Raw genomic sequence first — 20697 nt, forward strand, 5'->3', positions numbered from 1 at the left:
GCAACAGAATTCTTTTGTTCCCAAGGGGAGAGCAGACCAGCTCTGATATATTTTAAAATGGAAATAAACACGTTTCCATAAGTTCTTCTACGGCCGCTCTACCCAGGTTGAAAGTTTTTCCTCTTATCTGCCCCTGATCTGTACCCTTACGGAAAGGTTTTTTTAGGCAATTTAAAGGGGAAGCAGACACATTGTAAAAGCTATTTTTCTCTAATCTCTCTTGACAGTGAGTTTTACTTGCTAACTCCCACACGTTTCCCCCTCATGTTATGCCTAGAGGATATAGCAACACTTTTTGTTGCTTCCAATAATACCTTGTTCTCTGTGCACTCAGATTCACCCTGCCTCCAAATCTGATATTCTCTGGATTTTTATTTTCTGAAACTCAAATTTCTGCTGGTTAAAGATGCCTAAACACCAACAGTAGTGGTTTAGATGAAGGAGACACTAGCCAAGGGATTATTTTGATGTTCTGATTTGGCTTTGCTTTTAATACTTCAGAAAACCCCTGGGCATACATCAGTTTGATTCTGGTCTGTACACCGATTCACAAAGATTTTAATTTTAATTTAAAAATATTTCTTAAAAGTCCTAACTGCTCCTTTACAAGTTGGTTTGGTGGGGCTCAGCCAGGGTGTCTGCAGCCATTAAGCTGAACTGAGGCCCTGTTGCTAATATTCAAGAGAATCTCACAAACATCAGGTTTTATGTCAGCTCCCAGCTTAGTTACTACATCCAAGCAGTCAGGAGGTGTTTCCCTCTAAAGCCATATTTTAGGAATCAGACAGAGCTATTAACTTTACGGAAAAAAGGAAACAGAAAAACTGGTGATGATTTTATTAAGCCACTAAAACACTAATTTGGTTTAGCCCAGATGAAACATAAAAAGGCACAATTTGATCCCTGTTTAAGCCATTTGCTTTTGTTAAACTAAAGTTATTCCAGAAGGTCACATCAACTCCAATAGACATAAATCAGGCACTCTGGGCACTCATAGGAGTTGTTTTCAGTTTAGAGTAACTGGACTTGCTCTGCACTTTCTGACAAGCGTCTGTGGGAGATAGATGCATACAAAACTTCTATAGACTGTTAACCACTGTTTACAATGTTCAGCTTCTGACTTTTTTACATAATTCTAAACCAGGGTTTTGGAGCTCTGTGCAGGAGTAGATATCACAAAAGTATTTTAAGAACAAAAGCCAAAATTCCCATACCTCTTACAATCAGGTCTGCGGCAGCAGACAGCTTGTCTACAGTTGTTTGGACCATGCAGACGTATTTCCCAGCATGCTTCAGCTGGATGTTTCGGATCATCAAATCACCAGCTGAATCCTGCTGATAAAGTAGGGGAAAGTGGCTACAATTACTTTTTAATGAGCTCTAAATATCATTATCGCATGAAGGACACTGTGACTAATGGATTTATTTTACACTGGCTGATGAAAACATTAATGATGCAAGCCATGGCCTATTAAAAATATGTGAACCTGCCTGAGATAACAGCACCAACATTTTCAGAACACACCTTGGACAAGACCTCAGATGTCTGGCTGCTCTGGGTTTCTGGAGGAGTTCGCCCCTTGAAAGCACTTAAAATTATGTAAGGTGGCTCTTGATCTAGTCCTGTGGGTTTCTTGAGACATGCCCTCAGCTTATAGCCTTCACTGAAGTTCCACGGCTTTGGAACTTTACATTTGGAAAGGGGAGGAAAGCCCACAATTGGCAGAATCTGCATTTTACTGCACAACCCTGTCTTAGAGCCAGCATTTTGATTGTTCCCAGGTTTGAATTAAAGGATTATGAGGACCAGACTCTTCAAGAAAATCTTGCATCACCTAATGTAGAATGGTGCTAGCTTTCCAAATGCCAGATGCATGTTTGATTAACAGATGAATAGAACTAATTACATCCTGGTATGAATGTCTACGTGCCCTAGAAATATTTCTACAATGTTGACCAGCACAGTACTTTTAATAAATATAAGGAAATGCCTCCGCAGGCTATCACAAAGGTGGCATTTTAACTGAAGAACATGCTACACCTTGGAGTTTGGTGTCATAGCTCTGTTAATCAAAAGCTGGAAGAATAGCTGCTTAAGCAAGAGAAAACCCTAGGGGTCAGATTCAGGAAGCTCTGCTTATTTCTAAACCCTCAGTGGATGACAAGATAACATAGGTTATTTTGGCCTTGTTGCTATTCTTCCAAATGACCATAATATTGGATAATGCTTAATGGTATTTACTATATGGCAGGCGTATATTAAAGCACTTCCTAGTACTTATATTAACGTAATAAATACTCACATGTCCTATGAGTATTTAGTCCTTTTATCCTTACTTTACAGATGAGGAAACTCAAGCACAAAGAGCTTATATGACTTACCTAAAGTCACTTAGTGAGAGGCAGAGCCAGGATGTGAAGCTACATGGTCAGGCTCCAGTCCCTATTCTTTACTATAATGCTGCACTACCAACCGGAAAGACTTTATTCTCATTCTAAATTCACGTGTACTTGGTTTCCTTCTTTTGTTTCAGTACAACACATCACAGTACAATGGAAGACATGGAACTACCAATGGTTGTAAAAGGATGAGAAGAGAGGCAAAAGCATATAGTGACGGGAGAACTGAAGGTTCAGGACTTAGTTGTCTTGGGTTGATCCCTGCTGTGTGACTTCATGTAAGTCTCTTAATCTCTCTGAGCCTTAGTTTATTGGCCTGTGAAAGAAAGATACATTGCCTACTGTGCTAGGTTGTGAGAATCAAATGAGATTGTATGCGTACGTGAAGTCCTTCTGAAAACTGTGAAGCAAAGAGTAAATTTAAACTGGTATGATTGATGACCTGGATCAATTTTCTTCGTGAAGCAATTACGTCAAAGATGTTAAATCTAATTTAAGATGAGCTGTGATTTTTTTTAACTGAAAGTTCTTTTACTTATAACACTTGGGTTCTCATCTAGATTCTACAATTTACTAATCAAGCCTTATAATTGCTCAGTAAAATTGGATAATAATTGCTAACCTATTTCACAGGGTTTCTGTGAGGATTAATGAGCTGATATATACGAAAGTGCTTGATAAATGATTAGGCACGTTGCAAATATAAGGAATCATCATCGTCATTATCATTATTATTATTAATACTTCCTTACCTAAGACATTGCACCTGTTAGGACTTTGAGTAAAGGTTTAAATATGCCTCACAAGGGGGCGTGTGCAGGGAAGGTGGGAAGCCATACTGGTTTTAAGGAAATGCCTACAGTTTCCCAACAATTCATTTTATTCACCCAAGGGCTTGAATGTCGGAGAAACTTCTGGTAGCCTGTAGATTTCAGAACACAGCAACCTATTAAGAGAATTTTTTGACTGTGTGATTTAGAGTGTGCTCTCTTTATTTACAAATTTTGACCAAATTAGTGTTTTTACAGTAAAACTGAAAGAAAAAATAAAGTCAGAATTAAGGTAAGAGTCTCACGGAAGGAGACCACATGACTTTCTCTTTCTCTATGGAGTTGTCCAGACCAAACTATTAACTGAGACTTAGGTTTATGTTCCTGTCAAAGAGAACAAAGCAGAAATACCTTCTTTTCCCCCACTGTGGTCTGTTCTGTTCCTGACAGAGCATGCGGATGCTATCAGAGGACAGTGAAATAATAACTTTTCAAAAAACTACAATTGGCTGGCTCTGCCAGCATCATTTCCACCATGCTGGCCCAGGAAGTAGAAACTGCAAAATGGGTTTGACTTCAGAATTGCTTCCTTATCTCTTCTATTGTCTGGTCCAAATGTACAGACATTAATGATCCTAGTAGCCGATACACATCGCTCTCACAATTTGTAGTGCTGTCCTGAATTTTGCACTTATTTCTTAGCAGTAGTTGATTAGGGTTAGCACTAGTTTCACAGAGAAAAACAGTTCCCATGTGAAAGACTAACAAGGGTGATTCTACAGATAGAGGTCTCTACAAAGGGTGGTCGTTAGTGCTTTACTTCATTAAGAGTGTCTCCACCTGGGCCTCAGCCCTGGCTGATATGCAGCCAGTCCAGCATAAAGGTCACACCTGTCTGACGGGCAGAGCATCCATTTTGATCAGTCAGGCACCTGTTCTGATTGGTTGGTGCCCACGTCATTCTGGGAGATAATATTTTTTATATCTCTCCTGCCTGAGACGTTGGTTTTAGTATGAAAACAAATATTCTGCTTAATTTATGAAGGTTTTCTCAATTTATGCTTTCCTGTTATTAGAATCAATGTTACCCATCCTTCCATTAATACAACCATTAAAGTTTATTGAGTATTTCTTTTCTGGTAGGCATTGGGCTATGCACTTTTTTACACCTGAAGGTATTTAATATCCTCAGTGTCCTTGTGAAGTAGTTAATATCTCTTTCACTTGGTCAAGGTTATCAGGCTGAACCATATTCAAGAGGTCCAGAATGGTCAGTATTGGCAATTTAATTGAGCCTTTCTCAACTAAGGTTCTAAGAGAGAATTACTAATGACTTGAGGCATCCATTGACGTAATGAATTAACTTCTCTCCTATGTATCTAAAATGGTACCAGTCATATATAATCCTTGGGAGAAAATGGTTACTCACATCATTTTTGGTGTTCTGTGATTCAATTGAGAAACACTGAGAAAGGAAGCAAGAATGTAAGTAACAGGACTAGTACTATATTTGAGTGGAAAATAGGCCCTCAATATATCATGTGGATAGCTTTTTAAGCTTTAGTCCATTTATTCTCAACATAGGGGTGGAGGTAAGATGAGGAGGGTAATGAGATTCCTATAGCAGCAATGGGGATGGGGAGGGCTTTTCAAGTCACAGCCCATTTTTATATCGTGCTGTCTTTTGGTTGGACCCATCCATGAGAATGGCAGCCAGAAGGAATCTTTATTACTAATGGGAATGGCAGGCTGTGTTAGGGCAGAAAAAATTTTTGGAGAATGATTGTGATAGACCCAAATTGTTTCCAGATTTGACCTGTTCTTGGTGTGAATTCAATGATAATACGTATTTTTATGGAAAGTAAGGCATTTTGACAATTCAACCATTAGAATTCAAATTACCTGGAGATAATAAATTATCTGATCAGACTTTCAGATTCAAGAAAGAGAACACTATCATTACAATGGTAAGTCTTCTAGAAGAGCCAAAGAGAGTTTAGTCAGTAGCCTAGAAACACAAGAGTAAACTATCCTTCAGCTATTTTCTTTCTTTCTTTTTATTATTTTTGTTGTTGTGGTCATATTGGTTTATAACATTGTGTAATTTCAGGTGTACCTTATTATAGATCAGTTTCTGTAAAGACTGCACTGTGCTCACCACCAATAGTCTAGTTTTTATCCGTCACCATACATATGTGCCTCTTTACCCCTTTTGCCCACCCCTTCACCCCTTCACCCCTTCACCCTCTGGTAACCACTAATCCGTTCTCTTTATCCATGTGTTTGTTTATCTTCCACATATGAGTGAAATCATGCAGTGTTTGTCTTTCTCTGTCTGGCTTACAGGGCATAGAGTTTGGGATTTGAAGTTTAAAGCTGAGTTCTGCAATTTTAGTCGCTATGAGGCCAAGGCAAGCCATACAACTCTCCGGAGCCTCGGTTTCCTCATCCATACACAGTAATGTATGACTAGCCTGGAGGATTGCTGTGAGGATTAAGAGAAGACCTGCCATATAGGGTTGCTCACACAGGGTGCGGCATTTATACGCAAAAAGGAGAAGGAATGCACCAAGAGTTTCTTGAAATAAGGTTCTTGAAGAAAATCATCAAAGAATAACTTTATATTTCTTTTCAAGTTAGTCTAAATAAGTTGAATCTGTTTTGAGAAGTTCAGCTGCACACTGCGTTTCCTGTGGATAGTTTGATATTAATACTTACCCCTCCAACTCTTTCAAAGTGGTCCCCATCTTTGTCGAAGTCTATCAGGTGTCCATTAAATGACCAAGTGAACACAATGTCTAGCGAGTGATCATGTGTTACCTGGCATGGCAGAACAATACTTTCTCCAACAGTGACATCCATGCTGGAAGGGGGCACCATTACCCTTGTCGGATCTGGAGAATGAAACAAAATAAACAACAAAGACAGTGAGCTTGTGCAGAAATAAAATGTAGAATCGAAGAGCAGGAAATACTGAGTAGTTTTGCTTTCTTTTTTTCTTAGGCTGTGACCAGCAAACCTCAGTCATCTGGGAAGCTCCGATTCAGGCTAGGAGGTCATTTTTAATATGAAAAGATGAAAACACTCATTATGTGAAACTTCCACAGAGCAACAGAACTCAGCTGGGGAGCACTGAGGTCAGATCTCTGAAGACACTCACGGAAGGCTTCCTTCTGGCAGCCTGCTCAGAAATTGCCTCTTTAAAGAGGTTTTCCTATCTCCCCAGTTTCACTAGAAAGCAATATTTCAGCTGAGTGCAAACAGGAAAATTCATGTTAATTTGAAGTTTGTTGGGCTTTCTTTTTCCTATTATAAAAGTGAAAAATGTTTAGTATGGGAAATTTAGAAATTTCAGTAAAGTTAAAAGAAGGTACCAAAAAAAACCCCCAAAACGAAATCTTACTTACTCTCTTACTGTCCAGCAAAAGTCTTTATTTTCATTTTGGTATAATCTCCCCTAGTCTTTTTGTTTCGTAGTTTTTCAGTTGTTTTGTTTTGCATCATTGTAAACATGCTACACATATGATTTTTCTGTCTTTTTTTCTCTACTTAATATAATATTGGGTATGTTTATATCTTTATCCACATATTTTTATAATCTGCATAATGTGCTATTGTTTGCAGTTTTAACAATTTTGAAACTGGCAGACAATTTAGCAAAATTTATTGTAAATATAATTATTAGTAATACTTAATGAACATCATTGACAAAATGATATACATACATTACTTTAAAATAAGGACTAATTCATTTTAATTAATTAATTAATTTATTTATTTAAGGAAGATTGGCCCTGAGCTAACATCTGCTGCCAATCCTCCTCTTTTTGCTGAGGAAGACTGGTCCTGAGCTAATATCCATGCCTATCTTCCTCTGTTTTATGTGGGACGCCTGCCACAGCATGGCTTGACAAGCGGTGCATAGGTCTGCACCCAGCATCCGAACTGGAGAACCCTGGGCCACCAAAGCAGAACAGAATGTGTGAACTTAACTGCTGCGCCACTGGGCTGGCCTCCCAATTCATTTTTAAATTCACCCTTTACATTATAGTTTTAATTGGAAATGGAATGGGCTTGTTTAGCTGAGACAGCTTATAAACTCCAAAACTACTTTCACACACAAGGAGTCTCTTATTTTTCACTGCAACATGATTTCCTAAATGGTGTTATAGAGTTCAATGGTGAAAAGCAATTTGAGCTAAAAATAAAGGTCACATAAGTGCCTAAAGAATGAAATTCTGAATTCAGCCATATTCCAGAAATTTCTCTATACTAAACCAAACCATAACAAAGAAGACTAATCAAAAGCAAACAAAACAATAAAAGAACATAGATTAATTCCCTTCCATATTCACAGGATTCTGTTTCAGGCTGTGGGGTATATAAATATTTATTGAGTGAACCTCTTAGACTAAAATCTCACCTGGGAACTTTGAAACTATATCTTATAGGAGTCTTTTGATGGGTCTTACTTTCCAATAAACCACACTAAAATTTCCTCTTTGAAGAGAGTATTTAAAACAGTTTTTCTACGCTTTTATCCAACAATGGAAAGCGAATATCTCAGGTCATTAGAAAAGAAAAGTCTGTGTCCATAAATAGATTCCAGTCCAGTGGTGGGATGTGCTTTTGCTGTTTTCTGAAAATAGGATAAGATGATCAGTGGACTGATATGCTTTCAGTCTCTGTTGAATGAGTGATGCCCACGAAATGAGGAGTGGAAAACAGGTACTGCCAGCTAAGAAGTTATGAGAGGGGAAAGCTTTCAGTTTAAAACCTGAGGTTTTTGCAAATCACATAATCAAAAACCTGCTCTATTGATTCACTGACCTGCAGGAATAGATACAGATTAAGATTTTTTTAAATGAGGGAAGGAGTTGAGAGCAAATTACCTTAGAATAACTCTAAGCAAAAATCTAGGAATAGCTCCATTTTGACTTAGTGTGTCATTTATCATTTTTGATTTTAAATTTTCCTCATCTATAAAATGAAGACTGGAAAGTATAATTCCTGGCTAAAATTATATGTGTGTATGGCTTTCATTGGCAAGATGTCGCTTAATTCTACTTTAAACAGCTGTCCACTTATTTTGCAATTTATATTTTCATTTTAATGCACCTTCATTCATTTGTCGATTTATGCACCAAGCATGCATTGTGTGTTTCGTGGATAACATTGTCCTGGTACCAAGAGAGATACAAAGGAGACTGAAGGATAATAACATTTGTAATAACTAACTGAGCCCCTTAGGTTCTAGACACCGTGTTAAGCTCTGTACGTGGATTACTTCATTTATTCTTAACAAATAAGTGCTATTATTGTCCCTGCTTAACAGATGAGGGAAACTGATGCCTACGAGTGGTTAAGGAACCATCTATTGTACTATACTATAGCTCCTCCCTTCATTTAGCCGATAACATAATATCCATTCACAAATCATCCAAAGAACAAGTCTAAGGGCATAATACAGCAATTTGCACTCTTGATTATCTGTAATCAACTGAAGATATTTAAATGCAGAAGGAATTCAAAGGCGGCCATGGGGTGAAGCTAGTTTCAGAGGCCTTCACCGCAAGAGTAATGAAGTTACTGCCTTAGACTAGTAAAAGGCAGCGATGATTTTATGCCTAAAATGCTGGCTCTAGCTCTAAGCTCACACATCAGACTTATGAGTGTAGAGTCAAATGTCCAGTCTCAAGTCCTTAAACATGTCTTGGCTCCCTATCTCCTGACAGCTTCTGGGTGAGCAACAAGGACTTGGCACATACCCCAAAGCCTACAGTCATTTGCCATTCCAGCTCACATTTTTAACTGACATTTGTTTCATAAAGAAATGTTCATCTCTTTATGCACATGTAGGGATCTGGGACAGATTTTATTATTGGTGAACTCAGCTGCCTGTTAACCAAGGACCAGAGAAATTCTCTAAATCAAGGATTATGCTGGTATGGTTGCTGTGCTGACAGCTGCTAATTCATTAATTTAGCACTTGTCACCGATTCATGTTCTGAGCCCAGAGGTAGCAAGAATCAATGCAAAGCAAGTCATGCACTGTACACACACCAGAGAAGTCTCCTTGGGACTAGAGAAGATTAAACTAAAGAGGTTCAAAACCTCATTAGCTAGTTGGTTTTCTCAAATTGTATGCTTCTTCAGTACTCCTTTCTGTGTTGTGAATTCTCATGCTTTTTTCTTGATTAATTTCCTTAAATTTGAATACAAACTCTGTATGCAAATAAACAGATGGCTTCTTCAAAACAAAACTGTCTCCCCTCCTTTGGTCTTAATTCATCAAGATCAGGAAGAACCTATATTTACGACTTCTGTTCTGAAGAGTCACTCCAGCTATTGTTCTGTGCATACAACTCTCAAAGGCAATTAGAACTCAAGTTGTAGAATTGATGTCTGGATTTGGATGTAATTAAATAGCAACAATAAATAGGGCCAACAACACCCCTAACTTTCCTGCTTGTGGTTGGTTCATCCTGTGGAGAATGATAAATTCAGAACTACAGAGAACTGATGCTTAAAACATATATATTTACCAAGTGCTTAACCCATCTAGAGTAAAAACAAATATTCTTTTAGGTTCTATAGTGTTTTCTATAATATATAAAGGACAGAAGGTACACTAAGTGCTTTGTTCTAAATATCATGCCAACGATGAGAGAGAGCATTAATTATTAACCACTCTGTTAATGATTAGGCCAACAATTAGATGCATAAATTATACCACATCATCCAAGTCATATTATATTCTGACTTTCAGTGTTGGTGGAAAGGCTTCATTTAGAACTTTTATTATCTGCAAAAACAAGTGCCTGTGGGTTCGTAGGATAAGAATTCCATTTTAATGTTGCTTTCCCTATACCATATCAACCCTTCCATTTCAGTTTATAATTTCTTTACTTTTCACTCACAGTGCCGAGATATTCACATAGTGCCTATCAGGAAAGTACTTAATGTGTGTTTTAATCATCTTCATTCAAGGAAGGGACATGTCCTCTTTTGTTCGCAAATTTCTTACTGTAATGGTCTTCATGATGCCTTTCAGTCAGGTTGTGTCTTCTTTTTTATATTAATTTTTATAGAGAGAATTTTAAAAATGGGATTCTTCAAAGACCTGGAGCTAGTCAAAGAGCTGACATTCAGGTCACCTCAAATGACACAAGAGGGACCGGACAGAGAACTATTTTCAATAATTAAATGCCACAATAAGGACCTTTTATTAATGATCACAATAAACCTGGAGGTAGCATCTCTAGAGATGAATTTCAGCACTCCCTAGTTGGTCCCATTTTTCAATAAAAATAAAACCAGTGTCAGATGAACTATATTTATCAATTCTGCATAAAATACACATCTAAAAGGAACATTAGATCTAAACATTAGATGAGAATCAAGATTCACAGTAATTTCAAGCTAGACCAATTCTTTCATTTAGGATGAAATTTAATAGGCATAAAGGGAAAAAGCTATACTTAAAAAAATCAGCTGTATAGGTACAGGCTGTGGGAAGACTGGATTGGCAGTTCACGTGGAAAAGATTTGAGTATTTCTGTGTCAACAGGGTCCTTATAGCTGCCAAAGAAAGCTAATAGAATCTTAGGTTGCATTAATAGCATGTAGTATTCCATTCTAGAGAGGGAATAATCTCGTATGTTGCATTAATGAGACCACAGCTCACTAGGAACATCCTTTGGATTCATTGACAGATCACTGTACCTAGGTTACTGAAGGATCTAATAAACATATAATAGCTAAAATAACTGAAAATATTTGGCACAAGAAAGAAAAATTAGAGGAGAAATGATAACGGTCTTTAAATATGTGAAGGGTTTATAGGCAGAAGATGAATTAAGCTTATTTTGTGTTGCCCCAAAGGAGAAATCAAAGAGTAACTAACATCAGGCATATTTTGGCTCCACATAAGGGAGAACTTTCTAACAATTTCATCTTTCCAACAGGGAAATGGAATGCTTAGGAGAACATGAATCACCATTTCTAGAAGTATTCAAGTGGACATGGACACCATCAGAGAGGGGACGTCAGGTTACACTGAAGGCCAATCAGACCAGATGACATCTATTTTCTCTTTGGAATAGTGTACGCCTCCAAGCCACCTCCCCAATGCTTTCCTGGGCGCTCGACTGGCTAGTGATCCTTTCCTTTTGTGAAGCTCGTCAGCATTAACTGTCTGTTCTATTTCTTCAATATTAAGCTTGAGCATTGTTTTGGAATATCACTTATATATATCCAGTTTCTCCCCTGTAATCAGATTCCTGGGGGTCAGGGACCACATCTTATACTTTTATAAATCCCTGGTGCCTAGCTCTGTCCCTACTTATGAGAGTAGGTTAAAGATAAGTTGTTGACCATCTGTGAATGGTAGTGTTGGTGACTGATAAAAATAAGTCCCCAATCCTTGAAATGCTGAAGCTGTTGTGCTATATGCTTCTTATTATTTAGCCTGACTTACATTGACTATAGAACATAAAAAAGAGTCACCTAAGAGTTCACTCAGCACTCCCTGTGCAAACTCTGGCCCTTCTGCTGTGCTCATTATTGACTTTTGCCTCTAAGGCCACATTTAGGACTTATTCTTTTCTTGCTTTAAAAAAGAAATTTAATGGGGCTGGCCCTGTGGCCGAGTGGTTAAGTTTGCGCACTCCGCTGCAGGCGGCCCAGTGTTTCGTTAGTTCGAATCCTGGGCGCGGACATGGCACTGCTCATCAAACCACGCTGAGGCAGCGTCCCACATGCCACAACTAGAAGGACCCACAACGAAGAATACACAACTATGTACCGGGGGGCTTTGGGGAGAAAAAGGAAAAAAATTTAAAAAATCTAAAAAAAAAAAAAAAGAAATTTAATTTAAAAATAATTTATTTTGAAATTATTTCAAACTTAAAAAACGTTGCCAGAAAAGTACAAAATACTCTTTCACCTTCACACAGACCCCTCCATTATTAATATTTTGCTGCATTTGCTTATTTCCTTCTCTTTCTCTCTTACATATTATATATATCTCTACATAATAGATATATATCTTTATATATAATAGATAATAGATATATAACATGATCTATAATATATTTACCCATTATCAGTCTTTTACATACATAATATATATTATCTATTATATATTTATACATAATATGACCTATAATATATAATTATTTACCCATTATCATTATTCTCTTTCTGAACCTTTTGAGAACAACTACAGACATGTCTCATTACCTTTAAACATTCCAGTGTGTATTTCCCCAAATAAGGATGCTTTTCCAAGAAGCAGCATACAAGCCTCGAAACAACTAAATCAACCCTCTTACATTACTACTATGCAACTCAGATCCCATTCAAAATTTGCTAACTTTCTCAGTAATATCTCTTTATCTTTTGGTCCAGGTCCTTAACTAGGAATGCATGTTGAATTTAATTGTTATGCTTCTTCTGACTCCTTCATGTTAGAACATTTCTTCAGTTTTTCCTTCTCTTTTAAAACCTTGACAGTTTTAAAGAAGATCAGCCTTACATTCTATAGGATGACTCTCAACCTGGATTTATCTGATGTTTCCTCATGACCTGATTTCGATTGTGCATTCTCAGCAGGAACACCACTGAAAGGCTGGGTAGTATCTTCTAAGTGCTTGGAATCAGGAGCTATGTGATGTGACGTGAACTTGTCTCAACACAGATCATGTTAACCCTGATCACCTGGTCACACTGGTGTCTGCCTGGCCTTTTCACCTTATATTTACCATTTTTACCCCCTTACAACTGATTAGTATTTTGTGGGGAGGTATTCCAAAATCACGCCAATATTCTGATGCTCACCAAACCTCCACCCACCAGCCTTAGGATCCACTGAAGACTTCTGCCTGAATCAACCACCTCTATGATGGCTACCAAATGGTGATTCCCTATTTCCATCATTCCTTCTACATACACTAGTTGACAGTCTACTTTAGGAAGTGCTTTCCTTAATTAATTAATTTACTTATTATATAACTATCCTGATGAAATAAGATATATTCAATGTATCATGCTCTAGATAATATCAGGCATGTATGTATTTGGCATTTGTTTCCAAGTCTTTATTTTAGTTATAGTTATTGCTGTTTTGGAAATTCTTTAGACATTTGATTTCTTTTAGACATTCACTTTTCACTAAGATTCGCATTCTATTGAGCAGCAATGCCTGTGAATTGAGAACTTAAAAAGATTTTAAAACAAACATAGGCTATTTTTCTCTTTATCTTCTCTCTCTTTTTATTAACACAATTAAAATACGACTTTGTCGTTTGAAGAAAGGAAGAGGAACCGGCTGAAAAAACCCAATGATTTTATCTTGGCTAAAGACAAGGAAATCTGCCCTTTTTAGGTAGTGGGAAAACACAGCCATGGTGTAGGGCACTTTCACGTGTCAAGGGTTTTAATCGATTCATGCCAAAAAGCACTGCCACGTAGTAGTACTGTGACCTGGTTCTTTGAACAACTTGTGCAACTTGACAAATGACATCGGAAGAAAACACAAGGCAAATTCTGACCCCAGTTGGATTGAGCACCAACAGGAGCCTTCTGTAAAGCAATTTACAAATCACCCCTGAGCAGAATGCTTACCAATCTATTTTCAAGGACTAGGGAAAAAACACAAAGCAGAGCTGTTTAATAAGCTTGACTGCCACAAATGGAAACTGCTATGCACAAGCCAATTGAGGGCGGCCAAGTATAGGTACTTGGGAAACAAGCAGCCAAATAATAATCAAAGTTATTAGTTTTGCCTGGTCAAAATGTGTAGCAGAAAGCACCTATTTAATTAAGAAGATGACTCTAATGACACCCAAATGCTCTTGGTTGCCTTTTAGGTCTTCGATAGTTAGTTACAACTATTAATAAGGAGCTTTTGTTTTGTCTTGTTTTGATTCTCAATAGCAGGTTATAATTTGTCTTAAAATCATTCATGGTCAACTCATCTGCTCTTATTTTCACCTGCTACCAGGGAAAGCAAACCTCGGTTTTGGATTTGTGCCAAGTTTCAGTAGCAGGGTTTCTCAGCTGGGATGTCTTTCCAAATGGAAAGAATTTTCTTCAGGTGCCTAAGCTTCCATTATGAATAAGAATACTCCTCAAGCAAAGTAGCAAGCAATAACGGGGGTGGGGGAGGTGGGCAGGGGGTATGTTAAATTTACCTTCTCACAATTTCTTTGTGATGCTTTCTTTATGATTTGAAAGAAATGATCTCAACAGACTCTCAGAAAAGACTATTCTCATTGACAAATTAAATAAATTGTATCAAGTCAAGGATAATTAAAATTACTACTCTATGGCATTTTCGTAACTGTGTTGGAAGACAAAAAGAATGAATGGGAACCACAGATATCTTTTAACCATGGAGAAACATTTTCATCAAATAACACTTAGAACTCTTTCTGTTTGAGAAGAAGGGATTACAGGCCTGTGTCTTTTAGCTACTACACATGAGTAACTCTTCCTTATGAGTCACTGGGCAAAAGAGTCCCAAAGAAATACCATTAGTGTCAGTGAAACAAAGTAAATCCCATTACAGACAAATGGCATAATGAAGTCTTTGCTGATTAAAGGAATATATTATTACAGCTGATGGGCATCTGGCTGCATCTACTATCAGGTAAGAGAATATTTACCTAAACTACAAAAGAAATGAAATGTACACCTTGAGGCAAGGTCCATAAATTCCACAGACAATGCCTCTATTGTCATTAACATACAAAGTAACAACCAGGTGCCTAGCCACACAGCTTGCTACATGGGGAAGGATTAATATCTGGTCAGTAGGTGGTGCTGAAACCTCAGCAGAAGGAGAAAGCATCCCTCCTTTCTGCTTATCCTGCTTATCAGCAATTTTCTACATGTTTTCAAATTCCTCAATTTAAGGATTCTACATCTTGGGAAAGAGGCAAAAATTCTCATAATCTAAAGCAGTATTTCTTTGTTTGCTTACAGATTTGAGAGAAGGTCATTGAGGAGCATATGAAGCTTAAAACAGAGGGTCTTACTATCTTTGTGGACATTCTTAGCTACCCTCCCTTTATTTGATGCAGGAAGGATTGATTTATAAAGCTTTCTGCAAAACAAGATCAAACAACCCACCTACTCCAGCAGCCTGGTCCACTATTAACTAGCTCGTCTGGGGGCTTGTGTATAATTGCAAGTGAAATTTTCCCTGAAACCCTTCAGGATGGACAACTAGTAACAGTTCCTAATGCCCCGCAATTGTTGCAATGCTCCTTTGGTGTGTGTGACAGGTGAGACATCATGAGTTTAGCTAACTAAAAGAGATTCTTCTTCCTGTTGCGTTACATGCTTCAGAGTGTGATCTAATACACAATGAAACTTAAAGGAAAGAGAATGAAAATTAGGAGAGCCTTCAATTAACATTTTGCTACTCTTCTTCATTTTGAGGAGAAAGAGGCAAATAGTTGGCAAGTACACTCTTGCAGGGAAAAACTACTTTCTGGGGTAGATTTTGCATCACTGCACATTCAGTCCAGTCTTCCACACCAGAGATAGGGAGACTTTTCTTTCGATTGAGAGTTGCTGACCCAAAAAGAAAAAAATCATCTGAGGGTCAGAGAAGTATAAATCAACTTAATTTAGTTTATTTTCAGAGAGGTGTTTACAATTCTTCACGCCTTTTAACTTAGGTACAGGGGACATAAAAATCTCAAGATATGTCACACAATTTAACACTTAGATCTAATCTATGTAGAGGATAGTGGAGATGAGGGAGCGTGGGAGAGCAGGGAGAGGGAGAAAAGCAGGTGAAAACACAGAGACAGAGCAAGAAAAGCAGAGGCAGAGGGCAGCAGAGTCCCTGTTCCACAAACACAGAAGAGATTCCACACTGAATAAAGGACACTCACACCAAGAGGAAGGCACAGCGCCACAAAAGAATCTTTAGAAAGTGAAAAGGCAGTCTTCTGCAGAGTAACATTCCATTTTGTGGTTTTTAGGATATTGAAATGGAAATCTTTGTTGGACAAGCTGCATCTTTATAAATACAATCATTGACAGGTAAACTGCATCTTGCTACTTCCACCTAAAGATGGAATTTAAGTCAGAGTTCTGGTTTGAGTCAAAGTCCCACATTTTCCACTCTTCATTGACTTCTACAATGTCTTCTACAATGATAACTGATGATGATGATTATGTGAAAATTAACTGATGGCATGATTATTATGTGAAACACTGCAGTGCTAATGTTGTCTGAATATATGGAGAAATGGTCAGCATTAAAAATTGGTCAGACACTTCACAAAGAGATTTATTAAGGGCAAAAAGAGAAATAGCTTTCCGGCCAGGCAGATCTTGCTTAATTGAAAAAAAAATTAACTACTTCCTCATTTCAGAAACATGTCAGTTACTTGAATTAAAAGAAACAAGCAAAAACTTCTAGGGGTGTATGTGCTTGTATGTGTGTGTATCCAAATGTCTATTCCTCAATAAATCTTTTTAAACTTTACAGGAAATGTACTCACTTCCTAGATTTTCCATTAGAATCTAACAGCTCACTATTGGTAGTGAAAATAGCGAGGCAAGACGCTAGCCTATGTTATAACAAATACGTATGTACACATTATTTGTGTAGCTTATGCTAAATCCCTAGGGTATCTCTCTGGCCTGCGGTGCAACAGAGTTTTGCAAATTGCTGCTGCATCTAATAGACCAAAACTCACAGAAAGATATGAAAGAAAAATCAGTTCATTCATTTGTTCAAGTGGGCAAGATATACAAGTCTCATGGCCCTTTGCATTTGTTGATTACCCCACAGTTTATAAACAGTTTCTCATCCATTTCCACAACTCTCCAGTACCTTAAGATAGGTCCCACTGGGAATTGTTTCTGCCTCAGGTAGAGAAGCAAATAGGCACAGAGAGATTGTCTTGCATTTGGCCACTATACCAGGACCTGCTACTTTCCTCAACTCCAGAAAGCACCATTCACATAGCGAACAATGTTCACTTGTGCAACATGTCGGCCAATAGAACATCTTGCCATTTTTTCCCACGGGTGGAGGCTCCCAAACAATGCTGGAGGACCCGAAAGAAGCTGGATACTCAGTTCACTGGAAATAAGCACAGGCCCAGAGCTCCTCTCAGAAATGGTAACTGGGAGTTATTTTTCACAGAGTAAAAGACTTTCTTTTAGCTATGCTTTGATGTGAACATAGGTTTTGCTAAAAATATCAGCATGATGAAATGTATAAAACACTCTATTTAGTGTCTTTAAAACCTAGTTTCCAGGTTTATCTATATAGCATTGATTAGGCGTGTAACCACCAAGAAGACATTTGACATCTCTGAGCTGTAGTTTTCTCATCTGTAATTTGGAAGTGATGGTATTTGGCATCCCAGGATGACTAAGAAATTCAAACCGGGTTAATGGATTTTAACATGCTTCATAAACCATAAAGTGCTCCCCAAGTGTGAGATACTATTACTGTTACTAATGATGCTGAAGATTTCCTTGGGAAAAAAAGGAAAAGGAGAGATTTATTTTGAGGATAAGAAGAGGGTGACATTCTAAGGGAAAGAGCTCACTGCAGTAAGTCACGGTTCCAAGACAGCTGTTGGCTGCTTAATAAAAGCCAGTGAAGATGACAAAGTAATTTCTGGTTCAAGCATGAATGCTCAAGTATGGGAGTTTATGTTCGATTGCCAGATGCTTCAAGCTAGCAGCTAAATCCAAAGACACCAAAGACACTTCATGCACCAACAATATCCTGCCCTCTCAAGTCAGAAGACTGCATAAACACACATTCCAAAAGGAAAGGACGTCACTGGAAAATTACCCAGGAGGAGAAGTAACTGTGAAACTGATGAGAAAGGTGGCAAATTCAAAAAGAATTGCTAAACCACTGGTTAGAAAAGGAGATAAAACATGAACAGAGAAAATGCAGCATCTATAGGGTTAGGTGATAAAAAGATAATACTGCTATTTGCTAATGATGAAGACGACATTCCCCTTGAGGCTGCTAGAGGTTATATTTATTTATGACTTTTGCAAATCTGTCAACAGAAGATTTATTGTGGGTGATTTAAAAGAAACTGTTAAAATATTTACCTTTATGATTCTAACCCAGAGTTAAGGTTGCAGTATATTTATCAAGGTGGTCAAGTAACCTGTTTATTAAACATTTTCCATATTGTTTTGTGGTAACCTGGTAGATCATTTATATCAGGAGGAAAAAGAGAAGAAGTAGACTTCTTACTGATGCCGAGTTCCTGTGGACTGGAATTATCATTTCAGGTTCTTGTGAAATGGGGATGGTACCATGGTGGCCACCATCACCGTCATTGAACACCATCATCATTATCATCATGGCAGCTTACGTATAGTCTATGTTTACCATGTGGCAGGATCTGAGCAAAATACCTACATTTATGATCGCACTAAAATATAAGCATCATGAGGGCAGAGAACATGTCTTTCATATTCAGCATACACATCTTACACATAGCGTAGCTATTGACACAATAGGTGCTCAATAAATATCTGTAGAATGAATGAACTGCTAGCAGTTAAACTTCCTACTCCATGATACAGGTATGATTATTATCACCATTTAATAGACAGCGAACCTGAGGCTCCCTTAGGGAGGCTAAATATATTCCCCAAGGCCACAGACCTAATCAGAGGGAGAAAACAGGTCTTCAACCCCAGGTCTGGTTGACTGGAAAGCCCTATAAGTTACTGATTTCCATTCCAATGTGACTGCAGCTCACTGCTCACTTTAATTCATTGTCAAAGAGGCGTTTGGGTGGCTGCCAATGTTTAGGTCTAAATGAGCTTTGCCTAATTCTATTTTTATTCTGATAGAATGTGACATGATGTGTTGGAACCAGAGGTACTTGCAGGAGTCAAGACATAAGAAGGAGGAGGAAAAAATGGGAATCCAGCGAAGCCCAGCAGGATGAGGTGAGAACAGGATTCAAAAGAAGCGGCTCTGGGAAAGCCAAAAAGGAATCATCAGACTTTATTGTCAGATGCTCGCAAAGGTCTCAGTCATCTATGGAATCTAGCTCCATAAATGGAGGCTCAGCTCAAGGGGAGGTGAAAATATGTCAGTTTAAAACATTTCCAAGTTTTAAAAAAATTCATTTCAAAGTATTATATATTGGAAAATTGGACCCCTTGAACGACAGACAGTTTTGTTCAGGAATTAAAAAGGTGGACAGGGGAACCAGACTTCTCAAGTTTTAATTCTTATTCAACTACTTACTGACTGCGTTGATCCTAGGGAAGCTATCCCATTTCTCAGTGTCTCAGTTTCCCAAGATTTAATGGGAATAATAACAAATACCTTGGATACTTTGAGGATTAAATGAGTAAATTAATATAAAGTTTTGAAAATAGAGCTTGCCACATAATAAATGTTAGCTGTGACTAAGAATCTAGCAGAAACAAAGATGCGTCCACATTTCAGAGTAAATGCCCAAATCCTTACAAGGGCCAACACCGCCCTACCTGATCTTAACTGATATTTTTGTGGAAGATAGAAATCCTAAGTAAAACAACCTCTTTCAGGTTCTTTTAAACCTGAATCTGTCTGAAGATTTTTAGATATAACTATCTGTTAGCTAGATATCCTGAAGGTAGATATCTGTACCCTGCGTATGCAAACTGAAAACTGCTATCTAGACTCCAATAGCAAGAGGGTGCAGATTTTCAGTTGAAAGCTGCTCTTACAGACTAGAAGCGGATTAAGAAAGTGGACTGTGGAGTCAGAAGTATCTGGATGCAAATTTTAGCTCTACCACTCACTAGTTGATTATGGGTAGGTCACTTGACTTGTAAGTCAGTTCATTTGTTTCTTAACTTGCAAGAGTCCTATGGCTGCTTATAATATGACTAGAACATTTAAAGTGTTTGATACAAGTTAGGTATCATCATTGTCATCATCATCACCATTGTCATCACTGAGTTCACTTTTGCCTGGGTCCATGTGTTGTAAATGCAGGAACTTTAAAAGAAAAACAGCTTCCCCAAACATGTAGAGATTGAGGAAGAGAGTGAAAAATTTATTTAGAGAAAAATGTTCATATAAATATCTCCAAAGAAATATCGTGGGTCTCTAAGTAATGACAAAATCTGCTTCAACTTTATAAGGAAGCCAAAGAAAAAATGAAATTGACAGCTACTAAAAATGATAACAGATTCTCAAAACAATTTGCTCCTAGTGAAAGTATCAAAAGGAAATTATCATTTTACATAGATATTTCTTTGCCAGAACAGTGTACAAACACCCAGAAAAATAGCACAGGAGCTTTCTTGCTCATTTGCCAGGGCAATACACCAAGTTTGAAGACGATCCCCAGAATGACATCAAGTCGAGAGATTATCATGCTCAGTGTATCCACATCCCAGGACCTCCATTAAGTCTCTGGACATCATCAGACACTGTGAAAAATGCTGAAGACAGGACAATATGACCCTGAGCTGAGAAGATTAATAACCGGTGAATAACTAAACTAGCTCACTG

At 37.8% G+C, this 20697-nt stretch overlaps 1 protein-coding gene across 10 annotated transcripts in view; it reads right to left on the bottom strand.

Moving 5' to 3' along the window:
• Positions 1 to 20697, bottom strand: part of CNTN4 (contactin 4) — an 874155-nt gene that overhangs the window by 23559 nt on the left and 829899 nt on the right. For 6 of the 10 annotated variants that reach the window (XM_023620062.2, XM_023620061.2, XM_070238570.1 and 3 more), the window contains 2 exons: positions 5889 to 6064; positions 1215 to 1335 (listed from right to left, as the gene is read on the bottom strand). In XM_023620062.2, the coding sequence (XP_023475830.1) occupies positions 1215 to 1335; positions 5889 to 6064 (297 nt within the window). The remainder of the gene's footprint in view (positions 1 to 1214; positions 1336 to 5888; positions 6065 to 20697) is intronic. The other 4 variants (XM_070238574.1, XM_070238576.1, XM_070238575.1 and 1 more) reach the window with 1 other exon arrangement.

This window comes from Equus caballus, chromosome 16, assembly GCF_041296265.1.
Source record: "Equus caballus isolate H_3958 breed thoroughbred chromosome 16, TB-T2T, whole genome shotgun sequence".
In the NCBI taxonomy this organism is placed as follows: domain Eukaryota; kingdom Metazoa; phylum Chordata; class Mammalia; order Perissodactyla; family Equidae; genus Equus; species Equus caballus.